Source organism: Hemicordylus capensis, chromosome 6 (assembly GCF_027244095.1).
Source record: "Hemicordylus capensis ecotype Gifberg chromosome 6, rHemCap1.1.pri, whole genome shotgun sequence".
Taxonomy (NCBI): domain Eukaryota; kingdom Metazoa; phylum Chordata; class Lepidosauria; order Squamata; family Cordylidae; genus Hemicordylus; species Hemicordylus capensis.
In genome coordinates, this window is record NC_069662.1 from 125,932,819 (window position 1) to 125,956,375 (window position 23,557).

The 23,557-nt window shown below is 43.8% G+C and overlaps 1 protein-coding gene across 7 annotated transcripts in view; it reads left to right on the forward strand.

The window, feature by feature from the left end:
- The window catches only part of VWDE (von Willebrand factor D and EGF domains), a 100,110-nt gene that overhangs the window by 51,526 nt on the left and 25,027 nt on the right, over positions 1 to 23,557 (forward strand). For all 7 annotated transcript variants that reach the window (XM_053265568.1, XM_053265571.1, XM_053265569.1 and 4 more), the window contains 8 exons: positions 924 to 1,013; positions 2,526 to 2,670; positions 4,486 to 4,700; positions 6,310 to 6,383; positions 10,173 to 10,446; positions 12,074 to 12,282; positions 16,699 to 17,699; positions 20,149 to 20,285. In XM_053265568.1, coding sequence (XP_053121543.1) covers positions 924 to 1,013; positions 2,526 to 2,670; positions 4,486 to 4,700; positions 6,310 to 6,383; positions 10,173 to 10,446; positions 12,074 to 12,282; positions 16,699 to 17,699; positions 20,149 to 20,285 — 2,145 coding nt within the window. The remainder of the gene's footprint in view (positions 1 to 923; positions 1,014 to 2,525; positions 2,671 to 4,485; positions 4,701 to 6,309; positions 6,384 to 10,172; positions 10,447 to 12,073; positions 12,283 to 16,698; positions 17,700 to 20,148; positions 20,286 to 23,557) is intronic.

A 23,557-nucleotide genomic window follows, 5' to 3' on the forward strand; every position in this document is an offset into this window, starting at 1 on the left:
AGCTTGTGGAGGCCTGCCATAAGTGAAGCTTCTTGTATAGTACAGACATGGGATCAGTATCAGGTCAAAATTGCAAATTGATTTTGTTTTCCATTTTTATTCCCTTTGAAATGGCAGCTTGCAAATGAGTCACTCAAATGATGGCATCTTGCATTTTAAGTATTAAGCCATTTTTGGAAGGGTATAGAAATCGGTATAGAAAAGCGGTATAGAAATCAATCAATCAATCAAATAAATAAAATAAAATAAAACAAATAAATTGTGTGGAAGCAAGGTAGGAGGAAAAGCTACCCAGCTCACCAAGCCCAAATTTTTAACCCAGTGTTCAGCCGAGGTTAAGTGAACCTATGGTTTGCTTAAGCTCTGCTGGTGATCATCTGGGTGATCGCTGCCAGGTTAAATGGCTTCCCCTGGCCTACCGCCCTTTTTGGCAGTGAGCCGGGGTTGGGGGGCTAGGAGCGGCTGCGCTGGGTGTGGTGGCTGCTCTAAAGAGAGGAACCATCATACTCATGCCCTGGGGCACCTTGGAATGTGGCTGGAGGGGGGACGTCCTCCTGCTCCCACCATCTCCCATCACTGCGCTGCTGCTTGTGTGGGTGCGAAGTGCAGCAGAGGGGAGGATGGCGGCTGCTCATCTGTCGAGGAAGGCCGGACAGCTCCTGCCTCCCTGCAGCCAGCCCTCCCACCCTCCCCAGCAAGGTCATGTGCACAACCTCATAGCCTTTTGTCCTGTCTTTATTGGATGTGATACCATGGTTTCAAGCTGGCTTGGGTGCAGGGAAAATTAAACCCATGCTTGGAAAAAAGAATATCACCTCTTTTTGCAAGATACGGCTTATTTTCGGTTATTGTCTTGACCCACAAACAATCGCTATATTATTTCATATGGCCTTTAATGCAGTTTTATCTGACTCCTTTCACAGATTTACTGTAGCAGTTCTGCCTTTTTGTTAGAGAAACCAGAAATTCAAAGCTTACTCGTCGAGAGCGTGGAATTTTTTGCAGGAATTAAGGTATGCTGAAAAGAAAACAAGACATTCTGCAATTACGGTACATTGTTTTTCTCCTTATTCTTGTTTATTGCTTATTGCAATAGTGCAAGAATTCTAAAAGGCAGGGTTTTTTGCAATTTTTGCATGTAGTCATATGCTACATGCAAACTAAAACACCCTTTAGCATTTCATGTGCAATCAGATGCCAGGATTGCCTAGGCTCTCAACCTTGCGGTCTCCCTCATCTCCTCCCTACATGCAAGGGGAGGGTGCTGAAAGTTTCCACTGCAGTTCCACAACAGAAAAATCAAGTTTCCACTGCAGAATAAACTGCAGTTTTCCAATATCTTTGAATTTAGGAAACTGGTTTATTCTAACCACAGTTTAAAAACCCGGATCTGAAATTCAAAGTGAGAAAGCGCTTTATTCATGCACATAATACTAATCCATGGTTTTGCATTTGTATTTATTTATTATATTTATAAACCACTTGATATAGACATCTCTGGGTGGTTTACATACAACTTCAAAACAACCAACAATAAAAACCATTAAAAAATAAATAACAATATTTTAAAAATAACTAACAGCCTGAAAAAACAGGTGTGTCTTAAGAGCTTTCTTGAAGGCAGCCAGGAATCCTGTCTGCATTCAGCCTTAGTGAGGTAATTTATATACTGTGTCACGTGAACCTCCCTAAGGGGCTTACAAAAAAGCATTGAAAGGGTAAACACCCTTAAAAACTCTCTAGGCCTTGTTTCTTCGCTTTCCCCCTTAGATCTTAGAAAGCTCTGTGGTGGTAGTTGTGTGGCGGGAGGGGCCACCTCAGCCAGAACATGGGGAGCTGAATGGGAGCTCATGTATCAATCAGGAGCCAGCATGGTGTAGTGGTTAGAGTGCTGGACTAGGACTGGGGAGACCTGAGTTCAAATCCCCATTCAGCCATAATACTTGCTGGGTGACTCTGGGCCAGTCACTTCTCTCTCAGCCTAACCTACCTCACAGGGTTGTTGTGAGGAGAAACGTAAGTATGTAGTACACTGCTCTGGGCTCCTTGGAGGAAGAGCGGGATATAAATGTAATAATAATAGTAATAATAATAATAATTAATAATAATAGACAGTAAAATAAAGACAATGACACAATTACAATCAATGGAGGGCACATGGAAGACTTTTAATTCTTTCTGTAATCTTTCTCCTAATAATTTTGCGTGCATGCAAAAAATCAGATCACATCTGGCCCTTATTTAGGGACTCTGTGTTTCTTCATAAAAGCAAAATGCTTTCTATTCCTTTTCTGTAGATAAATCTGTTTTACAAGGTTTCAGAAATGAATTGCAGGGGAATGTTTGTCCCCATTAGGGCATGTTTTCAGTGGGGGCATTTTATTTGGTGGTCCGTCTATCACTTTTTACAGCTACAATAACAGTTTTCAATCCTAGGTCTTTATGCATTTTTCAGGAAATGTTGTGTAGTGAACTAATTCCATGTAGCTGTCTTGCATTCTTAGCATGCTCTTTTTTGTATGCAGCTGCATCCTGAGGCATTTACTATATCAGAAGATGGAAAGGAATACAGACTGACAATAGAGAGCAAAATTCCCATTCCTTGTCCTCAAGCTAGTCAACTGGAAAATGATTGCAAAATCTCATTAACATTAAACACGATAGAGGAAGGTAATTTCTGCTATGATTTTTAAAAAATATTGGCTTGTACCTTTTTAAATCTGTACTTTTAATCATGGAGGTGGCAAGACTTCATTTAAGAATCATTTAATTATGGAGGTGGCAAGACTTTAGATTTTTATGCTGGTGGTAAAACTTTACATTATTATTTTTGGAAAATTTTATAGATCTGACATACTCTCGAATACATTGGTGCAGTAAGTGAGCAGTTGAGATCATTCTGGTGAGCACAAAAGCATCCGCATAGGAAAACAGAAATAGCGTGGGTTTGTACGGTTGCCTCCAAGTGGCTCAGTGGTAGAGCATCAGCTTTGCATGCAGAAGGTCCCAGGTTCAATCCCTGGCATCTCCAGGTAGGGCTGGGGAAAACTCCTGCCTGAAACCTTGGAGAGCTGTTACCAATCAGCGTAGACAGTACTGAGCTAGATGGATCTCTGGTCTGACTCCATATAAGGCAGCTTCATATTATTATTATTTATTTATTCGATTTCTATACCGCTCTTCCAAAAATGGCTCAGGGCGGTTTACAAAGAGAAATAAAGCAAATAAGATGGCTCCCTGTCCCCAAAGGGCTCACATTCTAAAAAGAAACATAAGACACACACCAGCAACAGTCACTGGAAGTACTGTGCTGGGGATGGATAGGGCCAGTTACTCTCCCCCTGCTAAATAAAGAGAATCACCACGGTAAAAGGTGCCTCTTTGCCCAGTTACCAGGTGCGTAACTATGTTCCCAAGTAAGGAAGCTGGGAAAATGTCAATAACATTTAAGGGGCTCAAAGGCCTCAGTAGCAGCTACAGGTAGTGAAATATCCAGAACTTGATATAAACTATCCAGAAATTTCCATAAATGCACAGAGGCCAACTGAGCAGCGGGGGCAGGGCATCCCACAGGATGCTGTGTCGGGTGCCTCCACCTTGCAGAGCATTCTGGGTACTGGCGACGAGTAGGTTTGTTGGTTATAGTGATATGTTCCCGTCCCTACTGAATCAGTGTACACTGACATATATGAACCAATGACCCAGCTTGGTATAAGGCAGCATTCTTGGAGCTCTTGGCACTGTGTTATTGTTCCTTGCCTACAGACAGTAGTGGTGTTGTGATACTTTTCCCACAGTTGCTTCCTGCTTGTGTGTAATCTGGATAGTCGATTAATCTGTGCATGCTCCTGGGGTTGCCATCAAGGCAAGATAGAAGAAAGTAATATATGGAAAGATCCTTGGCGGGGGGCGTCTTACCCCTGCTAACTTGGCAAAGGAGCACCTTTTTAACATGATGATTATCTTTATTTAGCAGGGGGAGAGTAACTGGCCCTATCCACCCCCAGCACAGTACCTCCAGTGACTGTTGCTGATGTCTATCATATGGTTTATTTTGGCTGATGTATTTTCTTATAGTTCATGTGAGCCCTTTGGGGACAGGGATCCATCCTTCTTTCTTTCTTTCTTTCTTTCTTTCTTTCTTTCTTTCTTTCTTTCTTTCTTTCTTTCTTTCTCATTTCTCTATGTAAACCACTTTGGAAACGTTTGTTGAAAAGCGGTATATAAATAGTTGTTATTGGGGGTAGAACCTGTTACCTTTCTGGTCTCTTGCAAATTTGAGCATTCGATTTTGAACATTCTGGTTTCTTGCAGATTTGAGCATTGAACTCCCTCCCTGCCGCCCGCCTGCAAAAAGCAAAAACAAAACCTGACTTAGTTTTGGCATTCAGTAATAATAAAAACATAAGTCTGATTTTCTTCTTCTTCTTCTTCTTCTTCTTCTTAGAGAGAACCCTTATTAATGGCTTGTTTCCACCGGAACAGGTAAAGATCAGCAGAGTTTAAACTTGGCCCTTTCTTCTTGTCATGTGGACCTTCTTCAGCATCCCTGCCATAATGGAACCTGTGGCCAGGCCACTGTTCGTTTTACTGCTGTGGCCGATTTCACTGACGACGGAGACCAAGTAGTCAAGATTGTAGCAGAACCAATCATTAGCAACAGCTTCCTGTGGGACACTTATATGCCGGAAAGCATTCAGGTGAAAATCCACCCTATTCAGTCTTGATAAATAATTTTTTAAAAATGCAGAGAGATAGCTGCTGTAAACTGGTTGTTCTTCTTCTGGGGAATGAGGCTGTAGCTCAGTGGCAAAGCATTTGCTTTGCATGCAGAAGGTCCCAGGTTCAATCCTTGGCATTAGTGTTCCCTCTAAGGCGTGCACATGTGCGTGTGTGCAAGAGCTTTTTGATGTCCGCTCAGTTAATTTTAGATCCTGCTCAGATTGAATCAGGAAGACCCCATTCTGACTGCATGTGTGTGCACACTGCCTTGATACTGCTGCCCAGAGCACAGATGAAAAAAATTAGAGGGGACATTGCTTGGCATCTCCAGGTAGAGCTGAAAAAGATTCCTACCTGAAACCTGCCTGTTGGTGTAAACCAGGCCTGCTCAACTTAGGCCCCCCAACTATTTTTGGACTACAACTCCCATAATCCCCAGCCACAGTGGCCAATAGCCAAGGATTGTGGGAACTGTAGGCCAACATCTGCAGGACGGCTGAAGCTGAGCAGCCCTGGTGTAAGCAGTGTTGAGCTAGATGACCCATTAGTTCGACTCAGTAGAAGGCAGCTACTTTTTTCCATAGGTTTTTAACAAATCCTTGTACTCGCCATTTGTAGAACACTTCTAATTCACACAGAATACTAGTAACTTGCACAGTGCCTCGCTATTTCTACTATGAGAACACTACAAGAGAAATCACTGTGGTTCTAACTGGAGAACTTAGACTTTGAAAAAGTGACTTGTCCTCAGGTCTCATGATAAGGGACATTTCAGACATTACCAAATATCTATAAAGAACTAGGAAATGTGTATCTTTTATACTCATCTCACTTCAGACAATCATACATGAATATATCCATCTGTCCATCCATTTAAAATCGGTATACCCCACCTACTAGCCAACAGTTCTTGAGGTGACACACAACGTATATAAAATTGGTTCAATAAAAATGCAAACAACTAAATTAAAGAAAGAAGCAGTCCAACTCTTAACCTTAGGAAGCAGTTGTTTTCCCTCAGCTCCTCCAGGTATGTTTGAGAATAGGACTGTGGTTGAATGGTAGAGTATCTGCTTTGCTTGTTGATGTACTGGGTTCAATTCCTGGCATCCCCAGGTATGGATGGGTAAGATCCTTGTCTGAAATCCTAGAGAACTGCTGCCAGTTAGAGTAGACAGTAGTGGTCCAATGGCCTGACTCTGTTTAAGGCAACTCTCTCTATAAAACCTTTTATGGTCTCACCAGCTCATCTGCTGAGAAATATTAATGATGGCTTGATGTGTATTCTTTGATCTAAAGACATCTGTCTTTCATTCTTTTCATATTGGACAGCCCTGTGATCTAACATACCGGCTTTAGATTCAATTTTATTTGCACAAACTTCTAATTTTTAGAATCAGGAGCTTTTAATCAATTGATAATATTTAAGGTTCATTAAAAACATGGTTGATAAATATCTTGAAAGACAGATGGATAATACAGTAACTTCTAAGTTGAGAATCATAATGAGAGAGTGAATATTTGAAGGAATCCTTATCAGTGGATTAAGCATAACGACTTACTGTGAATGTGTCCCTTTTTTCAAAGGTTACTGTGAAGGATCTCCCCTCTGCTTATTGCTACTCTTTTACCGACCCACATATCATTACATTTGATGGCAGGTAATTAAGAGATTTCCTACTGTGTTTTTCAAAGAAGATTTATAGCCACTTGCCAGTACTATTAACCGCACACTATTGCTTGTTTTCCTCTGTTACCTTTCAACTGAATGGCAAACGAGAGAAAGATGCTTTCCTGGCAATATTTGTTCCCACTTAATGATGCTGGTGGTTGCATTTCCGAAGGAAAGCTGTTCTCCTTCTCTGTGTGGCAATGCAGCACAGCCTATGAAGATTCACTCTTTTGAACAGTCCTGTAGAATGTGCCCCTTGCGGAGAGTAATGGCTACACAGAAAGCTCCCTACCCACAATGCGTAGCCAGACACAGCGTGTGCTTATTCAGACCCATATTAGGTGAGCATTGTCTAGGCAAGGGAACAGTGGTGGATTTTATTCAGCACAGTCTTCTAGCAAATACCTGAGACGCACGCAGCTTAGTACAACCTGGCTTAAGTGCATCTGTGCAGCTGTTTTCCCTCCCTTTCTCATACCATCACATCACCTTTGGATTTTTATTATTTTTTTAAATAACTCTGTGGTTGAATTGTCAGTTTTGTAGCCATTATGTTATGCTTGCAACTTGTTTAGGGAGTAGGGGGAGCATCAGCACATCAGTTTGTCTGGGGGGAAGTTATTGGTCGAACAACATCCCTCTTGGTCCTCTTCAGCAGAACAAGAAGGTTAGGATAAATATTGTTTCTACAAGAAGCAAATTCACCTCCGTGTATGCCTTGACTCGTGGGTTTGGTATGGAAGCAGATCCCCTCCTCTGTCTGCAGAAAAAGGGGATACCAGGTTAGGGGAAGTGCCATAGCTCAGTGGAGCAAGTCCCAGATTCACTCCCCGGCATCGCCATTTAAAAGAATGTCAGGTAGCAGGTGCTGGGAAAAGCACCTGCTTGAAACCCTGGAGAGCCACTGCCAGTCAAAGTAGACAACACCAGACCAAGTAGACACAGGGACATAGGAAGCTGCCATATACTGAGTCAGACCCTTGGTCGGTCTAGCTCAGTATTGTCTTCACAGACTGGCGGCAGCTTCTCCAAGGCTACAGACAGGAATCTCTCTCAGCCCTATCTTGGAGATGCCAAGGAGGGAACTTGGAACCTGGAAGTTCTTCCTAGAGCAACTCCATCCCCTCAGGAGAATATCTTACAGTGCTCACACATCAAGTCTTATTTATTTATTTTATTTTACATTTTATATCCTGCTCTTCCTCCAAGGAGCCCAGAGCGTTGCACTACATACTTAGGTTTCTCCTCACAACAACCCTATGAAGTAGGTTAGGCTGAGAGAGAAGTGACTGGCCCAGAGTCACCCAGCTAGTTTCATGGCTGAATCGGGCTTTGAACTCAGGTCTCCCCGGTCCTAGTCCAGCACGCTAACCACTACATCACGCTGGCTCCTCAATATACTGGTTGCATATTATTATTATTATTACATTTATATCCCACTCTTCTTCCAAGGAGCCCAGAGTGGTGTACTACATACTTGAGTTTCTCCTCACAACTACCCTGTTAAGTAGGTTGGGCTGAGAGAGAAGTGACTGGCCCAGAGTCACCCAGCTAGTATCATGGTAGCACTGTGTGGGGATCTCCTGAGGGCCCTTTCCTTGGTGCTTTTGAGCACATGTTAAAGACTGCCTAATTTTGACAAATGTTTTATGCCAGACTTTGAACTCATATTTGAAGGCAGGGTTTCCCAGCCACAGTTTATTGTGGATGGGGATTATACAAGTTGTAGTTCAGCAACATCTGGAGTACCACAGATTGGGAAAACTGTTTTCTGCAAATAATGATCAAGTGTTTAGATTGCTTGCTTATTTTTGTAGGGGCTTTGTATTTTTGCAGGTTTGTTTTTTTTTAAAGCAAAATGTATTTAAAATGAAGCAATATCTGCAGATATTTTAAGCACTACAAAAATGGTACCGTATTTTATGGACTATAAGACTCACTTTTTTCCTCGAAAAATATCCGCCAAAATTCAGGAGCGTCTTATATGTTTTAACAGTTTAATATGTTAAAACTCTGAAAAACTGGATTAAAATTAAGGTGCGTCTTATAGTCCGTAGCGTCTTATAGTCCGTAAAATACGGTACTGAACAAGATAAATGAGTGAACACACTGAGCAACAACGGTTCTGTCATGCTGTCAGTAAATATCCATTTATTGGGCGGGGTGGGGGACGAATCGTTCTCTAGCCCAGGGATCCTCAACATTGGGCCCCCAGATGTTATTGGACTTCAACTCCCATAATCCCCAACCAAAGGCCACTGGGGCTTGGGATTATGGGAGTTGAAGTCCACTAACATCTGGGGGCCCAACGTTGAGGATCCCTGCTTAGCCTATGAAACTCAGGGGCAGAAAAGTTCCAGAAACATCTTCTGATGAAGGCAAAACTACAGCTGATGCTCTGCAGCTGCAGTTTGTTTTTAAAATGGCCAGAGGAGGCAGGGGCGAGAGATCTTATGCAAGGGGTTGTAGCTTGGTGGGGTTGTAGCTTGGTGGTAGAGCATCTGCTTTGCATGCAGAAGGTCCCAGGTTCAATCCATGGCATCTCCAGGTTGGGCAGGCAGACTCCTGCTTAAAACTTGGAAAGCCACTGCCTGTCAGCATGGACAATAATGAGCTAGATGGACCAATGGTCTGAGGAAGCATCCTATGTAATTTGGCTGAGGTATTTTATGGGGGAAGGCTGCAGTCCTGTTCTTACTAACATTGAAGTAGTACTCATTAGGGATGCGCAAACAGGCTTGATGTCTAACGGGTTTGATGTTGAACTGGTTTGGTTCGACAGTAAACTGAACCACCCCCGTTTGGTCCAACCCTGGACCACCACCACCCCCCTGGCCATTTGCGGGGTTCATGAGTCAATTTTTTAAAAAAACTTTTTTATTACTTCCCCCCAGCGGGGCTTCTCCAAGTGTGTGTCTGCGGAGGTCCCCCCCCCCCAGCCTTCCAGGTAGCAAAAATCGCCCAGTTTGGGCATTCTTTGGCCCTTTCCGGGCCTTTCCCCCATCGCAGTGGTCATTTGGAGGTGGCTGCATGTGCACAATGGGCCCCTACGTGGGTTTCATGACCCATGCCATGCAGAAGCCCATTGTGCATGCGCAGCGGCCTCCAAAATGGCTGCCGTGAGGGGGGAAGGCCTGGAAAGGGCCAAAGAATGCCCAAACCGGGTGATCTTTGCAACCTGGAAGGCCGGTGTGGGGCGGGGGGAACCTCCACAGAGACACATACACTCCACTGCCTTGGAGAAGCCCCCTGGAGGGGGTAAGTACTAAAAAAAAATTGACTCATTAACCCCCCTGAACAAAACCGGGGGGGGGTCGATGGGGGGCAAAACCAAACTGGCCTGGCCCTGTTCAGGTTCGGTTCAGACTTGAACCAAACTGGGCCGGCTGGTTTTGTGCACACCTCTAGTACCCATTAAACTCAGTAGAACCTACCCCTGAATAAATATGCATAGGATCAGTTTGTAAAAAAAGAGGCAGGGGCGTAGCAAGGTTGGACCCTGGGACAAAAAGTGAAGATAGGCTCCTGCCCCCACCCCTCCTTTCTTCAGAGAGGTATGAGAGCTGTTATCCAGCTGGTGCCCCCTACTTCCCTCCTTGGGGGCCCAGGGACATCCCACCCTACTGGTACAGTTATGCTTCTGATTACAGGATAGCAAATAAGTTCAAATACTGCAATTATCTGAAACATTAGCATTGTGTTACAACAGTGCCTTTCACAAATACCATGATGGCTTTAAAACAGAAATAATTTCCTATGCTCTTCCTCTTGTTTCTAGGATGTATGACAATTTTAAAACAGGAACATTTGTGCTGTATAGAAGTACTTCCCGTGATTTTGAAGTGCATGTGCGCCAGTGGGACTGTGGAAGCCTTTATTATCCAGCATCATGTAACTGTGGTTTTGTTGCCAGAGAAGGCATGGATATAATAGCATTTGACATGTGCAGTGGCCAGCTACGTGACTCACAGCCGCACTTATCTGTAAAGAGCAGAGACTCCGCAGACAGCCGTGTCAGGATCACTGAATCTTACTTAGGAAGAAAAGTCACAGTGAGTTATCAGTTTTATTTCTGTTGTAGGGTTATTCAATTCAGGAGAGGTGTTCATGGGTTTTTTTTAAACCAATCTATATACATTCTTAGCTTTAAATCTTTATTGCTTTCTATAACAAGAAAAGAAATTCCCCTTTTATCATTTTACAACTTGAAAAATGCTTCAAACAGGACAGTTTGAAACAGGAACTTGGGACAAAAAGGCAGATCACAGTGATAAGGTACTAGTTCTCTTTTGACTGAAAATAGAATAAGGAGCTGCACACTTTACACCTCATCCCATTTCCTGCTATCAGTTTCCCTCCTTAGCATTCCACTTGCTTTTTAGTTTTAACTTGAAACTTGAAGGGACACTAACCACCTCCAATTAGTTTGAGCAGATATTTCATAATGCTCCTCTTCCTGGTCATTATTCCACCAGGTCTCCTTCATGATCGGAGCTGTTTTGTAGAAGTTCATTTTACGCATATCGACTCCTCAGTAGACACCTTGTCAACTTTTTCTGCTAATTTCTTTTGGGAAAGATGCGGGTATTCCTGATGGTTCATCATTCTGAGAGCTTCACAGCCTCATGGGCACACTTGCTACACACGTCACATCAATGTTGTTTGTGTGCACAGTAGGGCACAGGTGTGTTGGGGCTGGGAGGCCAAAAAACAAGCTGCAGGTGTGACTCATGCTCACTCTTTTGCAGGTTTGACTGTGTATATTCAGTAACACTGGGGCAAGAATCGCAGAATGTGGGGCATCATAGGACAACCTCATGTGGTATTGGGTGGTTGTAAAACTTCATCTGTGGGTGCTTTTACTACAGGGAGCTATATCAAACAATGTGATCTGAGCTGAACATTACTGCATTCCGGTAACTACCTAGCTATCTGATTATTGAATACATGGTAATGGCATGCTCCTTCATACTGTTGATGAAGGGTTGATACAGGATCTTTTGTATCAGTCAGGCAGAAGCTTAGAAGGATGGAAAAGGTCATTGGGCTGATGGTTCATGTCTGATAAAGCTGGTTCACAGCTTTGTGCCTGTATCAGATGCTCTCATGTGGACTCCCAGGTCAAATGCTGACAGGAGTTTGTGGGCAATCTCTGGATAAAAGGTTCTTAACATTAATAGAATTTTTTTTTGCATATACTTAAATATACTAAATTGACAATTTACTTATACTAAACTGACAGAGTATACTAAATTGACAATTTTCACTAGCAGTTACAGATAACTTTTATTATTTGTTTGGCCACGTTTATTTGATCCGGGGCTGCAAAACCTGGGTCCTCCAGTTGTTGGACTACAACTCCCATAATTCCCAGCCACAGTAGCCAATAGTGAGGGATGATGGGAGCTGTAATCTAACATCTGCAGGACAGCCAAAGTTGTGCAGCCCTGAACGGATCCCGTGTCCCCTGAGAATATGGTAGTCAACAACAAATTGAGTGGTTGAATAGAGTTGATACCCTTAGAAAGGGTATAAGCACAATGCTAAAAGAAAAAAAGAAAGGTGGGGAATGAAATAGGTCAGGATGCTAATTTCTCTCCTCTCTGGAACAGTCCATAAAATGGAAGTTGTATTCCAAAAATGTTATCTTGTTGGCTGTGTGATGCCATTTGTTTTTAGATCTTATTTTCTTCTGGAGCTTTCATTCGAGCCGATGTGAGTGAATGGGGAATGAGTTTGACGCTCAGAGCCCCCAGTTCAGATTATAAACACACATTGGGACTTTGTGGAACATTTGATGGCAATGCAGAGAATGATTTCCATGATGTGGATGGAACTGAAATTGCCAGGGGAGCTGATGCATATCTGTCTTTCATTAGTGAATGGAGGTAATACATTTACCAGTTCTACCAAAGACCTATTTTTTAAAATCATGTTTTTATTACTTACTGACAAAAGTTGGTGTTAATGCAAGAGAGAGAGTGCTGGGATTGGATTTCGAAGGCATAGGTTTCTCCATTGAATCAAAAAAGTTACCTGGGTAACCCTGGACAATTCAGAGCCTATCTTGCCCAACAGGTCTTGTAAAAATAAATAAGATTCATAAAATAGTTTGCAGAGTGGAATATGCTATAGAAACTATTAATCATACATTGTCAGTTTCGTATCCAAGCAAATTCTACTTCGGAAACAGTTCAGTTTATGCTTGCTTCAGAGTTCAAAATCTTATTTTAAAAAACAAACAAACTGACTGACTTTCACTGAAAGTGAATTATGAGAATAACAACTATTGGGGATGTAACTTGTTTATGAAGAATCCAATTCTTCAGTAAAATTAAAATTCTGCTACATTGCACACATTAACATATATATCCTTGTTATTTCTATTTCCCTTGTCATTGTGAATGAATGTTGTTTTGTAGCTTAAATAGGAGTATCTGAACTTTTTTTGTGGACTAACATGATCCATCAAAACAGCTCTGCTGGATCAGGCCCAAGGCCTATCTAGTCCAGCATTCTGTTTCACACAGTGGCCCACCAGTTGCCTCTGGGAAGCCCACAGGCAAGAGATGAAGGTATGCCCTCTCTCCTGCTGTTGCTCCCCTGCAAATGATATTTAGAGACATCTTGCTTCCTAGGCTGGAGGTGGCCTATTAGCCATTGATAGACGTGTCCTCCGTGAATTTATCTAAACTCTTCTTAAAGCCTTCCAGGCCATTGGTGGTCACCACATCTTGTGGCAGAGAATTCCATAAGTTAATTATGCATTGTGTGAAAAAGTTTAGGACCTTCCATTTGTCGGTGCTAACTTTCAGTTTCATGGGATGACCCCTAGTTCTAGTGTTATGAGATAGAGAGAGAGAGAGAAATTTCTCTTTATCAACTTCCTCCACACCATGCATGATTTTATAGACCTCTATCATGTCTCCCCTCAGTTGTCTTTTTTCTCTCTCTAAACTAAAAAGCCCCAGGTGTTGTAGCCTTGCCTCTTAAGGAAAGTTCTGTAGCCCCCTGATCATCTTGGTTGCCCTCTTCTGCACCTTTTCCAGTTCTACAATGTCCTTTCTGAGGTATGATGACCAGAACTGTACACAGTACTCCAAAGGTGGCCACACCGTAGTTTTGTATAAGGGCATTATAATATTAGCAGTTTTATTTTTAATCCCCTTCCTAATTATTCCAAGCATGAAACTGGCCTTTTACACAGCTGCCACACACTGAGTCGACACTTTGAACCAGCTGTCTACTACAACCGAAAGATCCTTCTCCTGGCAATCATGAACCCCATCAGTGTATATGTGAAGTGGGATTTTTTGCCCCAATATGCATCGCTTTGCTTACATTGAACTGCCATTTTGTTGCCCACTCCCCCAGTTTGGAGAGATCCTTTTGGAGTTCCTCACAATTCATTGTGGATTCCACTACCCTAAATAGTTTGGTGTCATGTGCAAATTTAGCCACCTTGCTGCTTACCCCAACTTCTAAATCATTTGTGAATAAATTAAAAATTACTGGTCCTAGTACAGATCCCTGGGAGATCCAACTTCTTACTTCCCTCCATTTAGAGAACTGCCCATTTATACCTACCTTCTGTTTCTTGTCGTTCAACCAGTTACCAATCCACACATGAACCTGTCCCCTTATCCCTTTACTGCTAAGTTTTCTCAAGACCTTTTTGGTGGGGAACTTTGTCAAAAGCCTTTTGGAAGTCCAAGTATACTATGTCAACTGGATCACCTTTATCTACTCACCTGTTGACACTCTCAAAGAACTCCAAAAGGTTGGTGAGGCAACATTTACCTTTCCAGAAGCCATGCTGGTTCTCCTTCAGCAGGGCAAGTTATTCTACTTAGGTCCTCAGGTGTTATTGGACTTCAACTCCCATAATCCCCAACCAAAGGCCACTGAGGCTGGGGATTATGGGAGTTGAAGTCCAATAACACCTGAGGACCCAAGTTTGAGAATCACTGTTCTACATGCTTAACAATTCTATCGTTGAGAATGCTTTCCATCAATTTGCATGCAACAGACATTAAGGTAACCAGCCTGTAATTTTCTGGGATCCCTCCTGGATCCCTTTTTGAAAATTGGTGTTACATTGGCTACTTCCCAGTTTTCCAGTACAGAGCCTGATTGTAGGGATAAGTTATATATCTTTGCAATGAGGTTGGCAATTTCACATTTGAGTTCTTTAAGGACTTGTGGATGGATGCCAACTGGCCCTGGAGATTTGCTAGTTTTTCCAGACAGTTTAGAAGGTCATCTTTTGTCACCTCTATCTGACTCAGTTCTTTAGCCTCTGTCCTTGAGAAGCTCGGTTTAGCTCTGCTGTCTCCATATCCTCCTTAATAATCCCCTTCACTCCCTCATCATCTAATGGCCCAACCATCTCCCTGGCATCTTCAGATGTATTTAGTATAATAATAATTTAAAGAAATTTTTGTTATTCTCCTTGATGCTTTTGCTAAATGTTCCTCAAACTCTCTTTTCATTTCCCTTATTGTCTCCTTACTTTTTTTTTTTTGCACCAGAGTTTGTGTTCCTTTCTATGCTTTTCATTTAGACAGGCCTTCCAATTTCTGAAGGAAGTCTTTCCCCCCTACAGCAAAAACTGCTTTTCTTCCTTGCCTGATCCACTCTGGAAAGAAGTCTTCAGTGCAAGGATACTGAAGGATTCTTACAGCCCTGCTGTATCAGGCACAAGGCCATTCTAGTCCATCATCCTGTTTCACACAGTGGCCTACCAGATGCCTCTGGGGAGCCCACAGGCAAGAGGTATATGCATGTCCTGCTGTTGCTCCCCTGCAACTGCTATTGAGAGGCATCGTGCCTCTGAGGCTGGAGATGGCCCACAGCCACCAGACTAGTAGCCATTGATAGATCTGTCCTCCATGAGGTTGATAACCATTGATAGATCTGTCTAAGCCCCTTTTAAAGCCATCCAAGCTGGTGGCCATCACCACATTCCATGGCAAGGAATTCCATAGATTAATTATGTGCTGTGTGAAAAAGTACTTCCTCTTATCGGTCCTAAATTTCCCAAACTTTAGTTTCATGGGGTGACCCTCGTTCTAGTGTTGTGAAAGAGGGAGAAAAATTTCTCTCTGTCTACCATCTCCACTCCATGCATAATTTTATACACTATCATGTCTCCCCTTAGTCACCTCTTTTCCAAGGTAAAGAGCCCCAGATGCTGTAGCCTAGCCTCATAAGGAAGGTGCTCCAGGCCCCTGATCATATTGGTTGGCCTCTTCTGCACCTTTTCCAGTTCTACAATATCCTTCTTAAGATATGGTGACCAACGCTGTACGCAGTACTCCAGATGTGGCCTCACCATAGATTTGTATATGGGCATTATAATATTAGCATTTTTATTTTCAATCCCCCTCCTAATGATTCCTAGCATGGAATTAACTTTTTTTCCACAGCTGCCGCACACTGAGACAGCACTTTCAATGAGCTGTCCACCACGACCCCAAGATCTGTCTCCTGGTCAGTCACCAACAGCTCAGATCCCATCAACGTATATGTTGGTGTTGTGGCCCCATTGCTGTATGAGACAGTGTAGACTCTTTTGTGAGTGGTTGTGGTATCCAGAGGTGCGTGTTTGTGCTCTGATTCTATGTTCCGAAGAATCCACCTTTTTGTAAAGTAACATTTGGAAAGATGAAGTTATATATGTATATGAGGAAAAGCCATTAAGAGACAGAACGGTGGAGTAGTTGGCCTGAGGAGACCCAAATTCAATCCCCGCTCTGCTGTGAAACTCCTTGGGTGGCTCTGGCTTGGTCATGGTCTCTCAGCTTTACCCACCTGACAGGACAGTTCTGAGAACAAAATGGGATAATCCCATGTGGGTCACACAAAAATGATCCCTCATAAAATAACCAATAGAGAAAGACCACAATAAGATAGAAGATGAAAATGTCCATAAATCAGTTGTTCTCAAACTTGGGCCCCCAGATATTGTGGAGTACAGTTCCCATCATCCCCAGCCACAATGGGCGAAGTCCAAAGGCCATTGTGGCTGGGGATGATGGGAGTTGTAGTCCAACAACATCTGGGAACCCAAGTTTGAGAACCCCTAAAATAAATAAAGAAACCACATGCCAAGCCAGAGGCTTGTTTGGTGTGTTTACCATAGCAGTTCCTGTTCCCAAATAGACAAGTCATCTTTGTGTTGCAAAGAAGCAAGAAGCTGCAGCTCCAGCTGTGTGAGCAGTTCCCTCCTTCCCCCTGTGTGTGCGTATTATCCCCTTGGATGGCAGCCATACTGAGTATTTTCTCTTATTTTTCTTTGGCAGGATTTCTCCAGGAGAAAGCCTCTTTGACAAAACACCAGCTCCTTCAACTTCAGCCAAGAAAATACTTTTCTGTAGTTGCAATGCTGGTGATGTGGGAGCAGATCAGCCTATGAATAAACTGAACTCTCTTTCAGAGGCACAATCCTCTTTGACTTGCAAAAGAAGTGAACCACATGCTTGGCTTCCTTCTTTGATCCCTGGGCTGGATGTTACTGCTGAGTATATTAGCTCAGTTGATCATATCAGGGGCCTAAGCAAGCGTGCCTCTGTACTTGAAGAGGATTCTTTTGCTCTTCTCTCTGGAGAGAGACACTCTGTGAATCAAACAGCTCTTCAAACAATATCCCCAGGACAGATGGCTATCTTTCCAAACTCAAAAGCAAGCACTACAAGAGATAAACAAGCTGTTGGGATCTTGGGAGCCGACAGTTATGATGATGTGTATGGCAGTCAGCAGCGTCCCAGAAGACATTCTGTCAGAAAGCGTCAAAAGCGCCAACATTATTATGAGTACCTTCCTGTGTATCCATCCCAGGGTCTGAGCCAATTGGATCTGGATGGATTTAGCTATTTTTTCCCAGAAGATCACACAGCTGACCCACACCAGGAGCCTCTATCCTCGTGGCCCACGCCTTCTGGCCTCACTGAGTCCTATGCGTTGGATCTGTGCCAGGAGACAGTAGCAAATTCCAGCATCGGGAGAGCTTGTAAGGACCTCCTTGGCCAACGGGTGGAGGACGCAATACATATGTGTGTGAAAGACCTGCAACTGAAGGACGATGTTGGCTGGGCAAAGGCAGGTTTGGCCTTGTTGGAAAACGAGTGTGAAAAGAGAGTTTCAGAAGAGATTCATGGCAACACTGAAGAAAATGAGGGCTTAATTGAGGACTTGCTCCTAGCATTGAGGTGTCCCAACCTCTGCAGCAGGAAAGGTCAATGTGTGGAATGGGGCTGTGCTTGTTTTCAAGGCTTCAGCTCTTACGACTGCAGTTTGTCATCCGGTGAGTTAGCTGCACTGTTATTAGCATTCTCTCTGTGCTGCTTTTGGCAAAGGGGTCCCACAGTGAGCATTCTCATTAGCCAACAGCCTTGTTCTAATTTAAAACAGTTGTGCTATCTGTTCTGCATCTATCCTGTTTCCTCTAGGTAAGTCGTATGTTGAGTTCCTGACGCATCAGATGTAACCATCGCCCGCCGGATCTGTAGGCTCAACTTCTCTAGCCCTGGAGAATAATACAATTTCACATTGATGGCCTTTCTAATGGGATGCAACCAGATGCCTTATTTCCTTATTTCTGAATTGAATAGAAAACACTTGACTCTTAAAAGAAAGTAGCACAGTTCCCCCCACCCCCTTGGAAGTTGCTCCTTTTTTCTTTGTTTAAAAGAAACATTTCATTTGACACCCTGATCCTAAAAATCTGTGCTGGTATGCAACAGCGTGGCATGGCCAGCAGGCCATGATATTTTTGTGACATAGCACTGATGTCATTATTGTTACACCCTATCCAAAATGCTTATGTGATGGTGTAGCAATTATGGGGTTGATAGTGAGGTACCTGTCTCTTTTTAAAAAAATGCAGGGTATCAGCAGGGCTGTGTCTGTTCTTTGCCAAAAGAGGTTAAAGCTTTTTATGCTCAACATGGTTTAACTCAAACTAACTGACCCAGCGCAGAGCATCTGCGCCCCTAGTTCTTTCTGTCTCTCCCTGCCACTGCAACCGATCTGGCTTCCTGTCCCGTCGTCATTTCATCTCCATCCCTTCAGCCCTGGTTTCACTGCTCGTCCTGCCGCCTGCTTGGCAGTCCTCGTGAGGAGGCAAGTGGTTGGAGCCGACATGCACTCTTCCGCCCGGCTTGCAGTGGCACCGCCGCCTCCTTGGCCTCCCTCCCTCCTCTATAGGCTGGCTCGGAGAGAGGCTCCCCCTGCTGTGCTCTGCTCTGTTTTGCTCTGCCAGGAAATGTTGCGAGGTGTGCCATGTACTACAGGATTTGCTACATGCATCCTAAGGCTTTTAAATATAAAGAAGATGTTTGAGTTTGATTTAAATATCTGAATATTGACAGAATTTCTGATCCGCTGGTGGATCATTTGTTAATGGGAACCATTTCTGAATACACCCTCTTGTGGTGAGAGTTGATATTTTAACATGGCAGAGTGAATCAGAAAAGCTTATCTCTCAGCACACAGTGGCATTTTCAGATAACCTATTTGTTACACAAATTGACATCGTGGCCCATGCTGACTCTTCCATATCAAGGAGAAACCACCATATGGACCCAAAAGTTTCCGACACCGGAAGCCAGTCCCATCCCACAGCACAGAGCCCACCAGATCTGGTGGCTGATGAGGCAAGGCGGAACGTAGACAGAACCATGCGATGTGTTCGCCCAAAACCAGCCGGAGACAGACTGAGCTCTTAAAAACTTCTGAGCTTAGTCTGCCCCCACTGGGCTCCTCCTCCCTGCCTGGAGAACAGCAGCCTTAAAGAGGCAGCCTGCACTCTGGCACTCCTCCTGTCCTTCCACTGATCCTGCCTTGCCTGTTGCTGCACAGGCACCAGGAGCCCCCTTCAGGCATTCAGAAATCCAGCCAGTAAACACATGCAGCAGGTCTGGAAATCTCACCCACCCCAACACGTTAATCATCCTCCCACCCTAGCTCTTCACACTTAAGACATTCTTCTGAAGAGACGAACACCCTAAGCATGATTGCAGGCATTTCCGTGATCAGCAGACTGAGGCCTCCCGAACTTAGGGAATTCGCTCCTTCAGGCAAATGTCTTAAGCATGAAGAGCTAGGGTGGGCAGATGATTGACGTGTCAGGTGGCTTTCCAGACCTGCTTCGGGCTGGCTGTGCATCCTCACTGCCTGTACTTTTTGACTTCCAGACTAGGGAGGGTGGTAGGAAGAACTGGATACCCTGGGGGCTCAGGTTTTGAGGTGGTCACTTTGCGGGGACTCAGGCTCTAGGGCAATGTCTCAAGAGGCTCCGTCTCTGGAGCTCTCTCAGGCTGTGGTCCAGTGTTGGGGCACAGAGCTGGATCTGGGCCTGGCCCTGCCTCTTTAGAGGGTCACACTCTGGAGCTTTCTCAGGCTCCGGTGTGGTGTGATCAGAGCCTGGGGCTGGTCCTGCCGCTTCAGGATCAGACTCTGAGTCGCTGGTGGGAGCTAGGCTCATGACACCCTTGGACTATAAACAACAAGTTATATATTTATTGTTTTTCTCTAGGAACTGCTTTGAGCACTTTTGTTGAAAAGTAGTGTATAAACATTTGTAGTAGTCGTTAGTGTGAAAGAATCTCAGTGTAAATGAGAATAACACAAGAACTTCTTAGGTTGAGTTGTCTAATTCTCATATATTGCAGATTAGGATGTACACTTGACTGTTTTTGGTCCATACAGTTTATTGACTCAATGTGTTACACTTTCTGATTTTTGCTTCAAAGATCAGGTTCCAGAAATTATAGAGCTCGATAATGGAGGATTGTGTGATGTCCGACAGTATGACTGCACAACTGTACGAGCTTTTGGCCACGGATTCAGGGAATTGCCAGATCTCAGATGTGTAATTAACAAATTGCAGGTGACTTCTTTTACCTAATAAAACGTAACACAAAGCTCTGCTCATCGTGGTCAGGTTTCCACCACTTGATGTCTTTCTATACCACATTGAATCCATTTGGCTTCATAGTAAACTGAAGGAATTGCCAGGTCAGAACAGGTGGCAGAGGCTGTGAGATGTACAGATCTGTGGAATTATGTTCAGCGTGGTGCTGTTTTTCTTTGTTGGTGCACTCGACTCTCTTGATTCTGTGCAAATGTGAATACCTAGGACCCCCCATGCTGGCTAGAAATGTACAGAAGAAGTGTACTCTTCTGTCTGGAAGAGTTCTGCTAAGCTGACTTACTCATCCAGATTCCATATACTTCAACATGCAAGATCCATGGGCATTCTGAATGCCTGTTCTGGGCTCTGAAACAGAACCAGGAATGGCCCCCAAAGCTTGCCATGCATACATAGAGCCTTTTCTCACGATCCATGGGAAGGGCTCAAACGGGCGAGGGGAGGAAGCCACGAAAAGCTTACCTCCCATGCAGATGAACCTTTTCTTGTTGCTGGGCAGCCAGATTGACTGCCCAGATGATTGCCGGCTTTTGCTGGTAGCTCCGAGGGCTGTGGTGCCAGGACACGTCTGCCCACCCTATGGAACTCTCATAATGCACTGTGCGAGTATATGGTGCATTATGGAGATCCCCACTCCCCAAAGCCAGCCAGGAGCCCCACAGTCTGCCAGCCCCAGCCAGGGCTGGCAGATGATCAGTAAAATGGGGGTAGGAGAGCAGTCACTCTCCTAACCCTGTTTAAGAGGGTTGCTCTGAAGGCAGACTTGCTGCCGAGGCGCTGCCGGTATTGGACATGATCCCACTGGTACACATGCACAGAAAAAGACGGGCTGGACTTCCTTAGCCCGGTTTTGCCTGCTCATGTGAATAGCTTCATAGAGGCTTCATAGAGCATGTTGTATGGATAGCCATTAAGTCATGTCAGTGATCAACATCTCCATGTCATATGATAGAGGTGTGTATGGATATGAGGGAAGCCCTGGCATGGCCTAGGGATGTCATCGCTCATTGCAACTCATGTTGTGCAGTAAAGGCACCTGCATATGTGTGATGAAGTGTCTGATGAACCTGGTGATACTTTAGAACCTGTCAGATCCATTGACGGAGTGTGGTACACATCACAGGTCTGATTCTATCGTTGTTCCACTATCAGTTCAATTACAACCAGAGTTTGGTTGCAGTTGCATCTTCTTGATCATTTGTACCTCTGAACTAGGGACAGTGTGGCACAGCACTACTTCAGACCCTCTGTGGTACCATTCTGGGCCTTGGAGAGTTATTGCAGGAATCCACATAATTTACCTGTACCACGGTTGTGTGGTGTTTCACAGTTGTGTGGTGTTGTGTGGTGTTTCACAGTTGATTTCAACTGACCCTGAGCACTTTTTCAGATCTTATGAGCAGGCTGGACGTCTCCATACAGCTAATGTTAAGTTGGCTGTAATTAAGTAAGCTAATGTTAGGCCTTTGCCTGATCCAGCAGGGCTGTTCTTATGTTCTTATGTTCTTAAGTCAATCCACAGTCCACCCCAGTCCACATTGAGGTGGTTCAGATGACGCAACAAACCATAGTTTACTGGGGCTTGAACGCAACCCAAAGCCTCCTGAAGGCACATGCTTCCCCCTTCTCCCCCACTTTCTATGCCCAGGAAATCCTAATTTAAACCATATTTTTCCAAACCCAGGAGCTGAGGTTTAACTATGTTGTACAAACCAGGATATGTAACTGGGATTGAATCCCAGCTTTATATCCCATTCTGTAAACTGTAGATAAGCCACAGCTTCCGATGACATGCAGAATGGTGGTCTAAACAAACCAGGATATATGCATCACAGCTCCATGCCAAAGCTGAGGGGGGCGGGAAGGAATGTGCAGTCTTGGTAGTCTTCAGATTGCATTTGCAACCCAGCAAACCATGGCTTAATTCATCTGAAGTGGCCACTATGCACTTTATCCTATTTACAGCATTACCAGTTTTATAGGAAGACTGCAAATGAAATTTACAGGATTTTTGTTGCCAGTAAAGCAATTATTTAAGCTGGAGTTTATCCAATACACTTGATTAATTCTCCAGTATTGGAAAGCCGATGCTCAAATTAGCGTTTGGCCTCTGTCTTTGAAAAAGAACGGTTAATACGACATTTCAGCCCATATGTATAAGAAATTCCATGTCTATTCACTACAGAATATCTTCTTTTTCCAGTAACTCTTTTTACTTGGCTAATTCCAGTAGATGCTAAGGTTATTTTGGTGGGTTCCATTACAAGGCAGGCTATGGATTTTTCCTTGAGCGCAACATGGATCCTCTCATCTGCAAGCCAGTCTGTAATGAGAAAGTCAACAGCACATTTACACTCCATTAAGTTAAAAGCCCTCCCGATCAAACTCCTAGAGAGACAATTATTGTGAGTTCACTTATCACAGTTTGAAACGTCTCACACTTCACTCATTGATAGTTGGTTTTTTTGTTGTTGTCCTTGTTACAACTCTCTCAGCAATAGTAGTCTCAACCCCAAGATTCCAAAAAACAAGTTACTGTAGTTTCAACTAAATTTTATAGAATTTAAAATTTATAGACAAAATTACATGTTATTCAGTCTAAATAATTGCTAGGTTTAATATTTTCCAAGGGAAGCTTCCAGGGACACTAGTGGAAACTTCTGTCTCTCAGGTCAAATAGCAGCCACTGATGGCCCGATCCAAATTGGGGCCGCAGCAGGAGCAAAAAGTTAAAGTCCCCCTAGACTGAAGCCCCAATCCTGATTCTCACCCACCCCATGGCTACAATTTAAGTTGTAAAAATCAAGCACATTGGCCCCAACTGTGGGCTTAATGTAGTTTGGCACTTGGGCATGGCAACCAAAGATAATTTCTCCTTAATCACTCCTTAATCAGGTATGGAACAAAACATGTAAGACCATCCTCCTCTCTCTAACTAGATGTGGCATCCGGAGCTCTGTGATTGGTTGTTGCCCTTTTCTCCAGTGCTGGTTTCCTGACCCAAATTGTACTTTCACTCTAAACTGATCGCTGTATGTTTTGCCCTGCAGATCAAATAGCAGCCAAAAGGTGGTTTGTAGGCCTATGCAAATATTTGGCTTCGAAAGTTCCAAAAAGAATCATGTACATATCACCTCTGGCCCCACACAGAGACAGCCACACCCGCTGCTTATCTCCATACAGAGCAGTCCTGTGCACAGTACCAGGGAGAGCCCTTAAAGAGCAGCAGA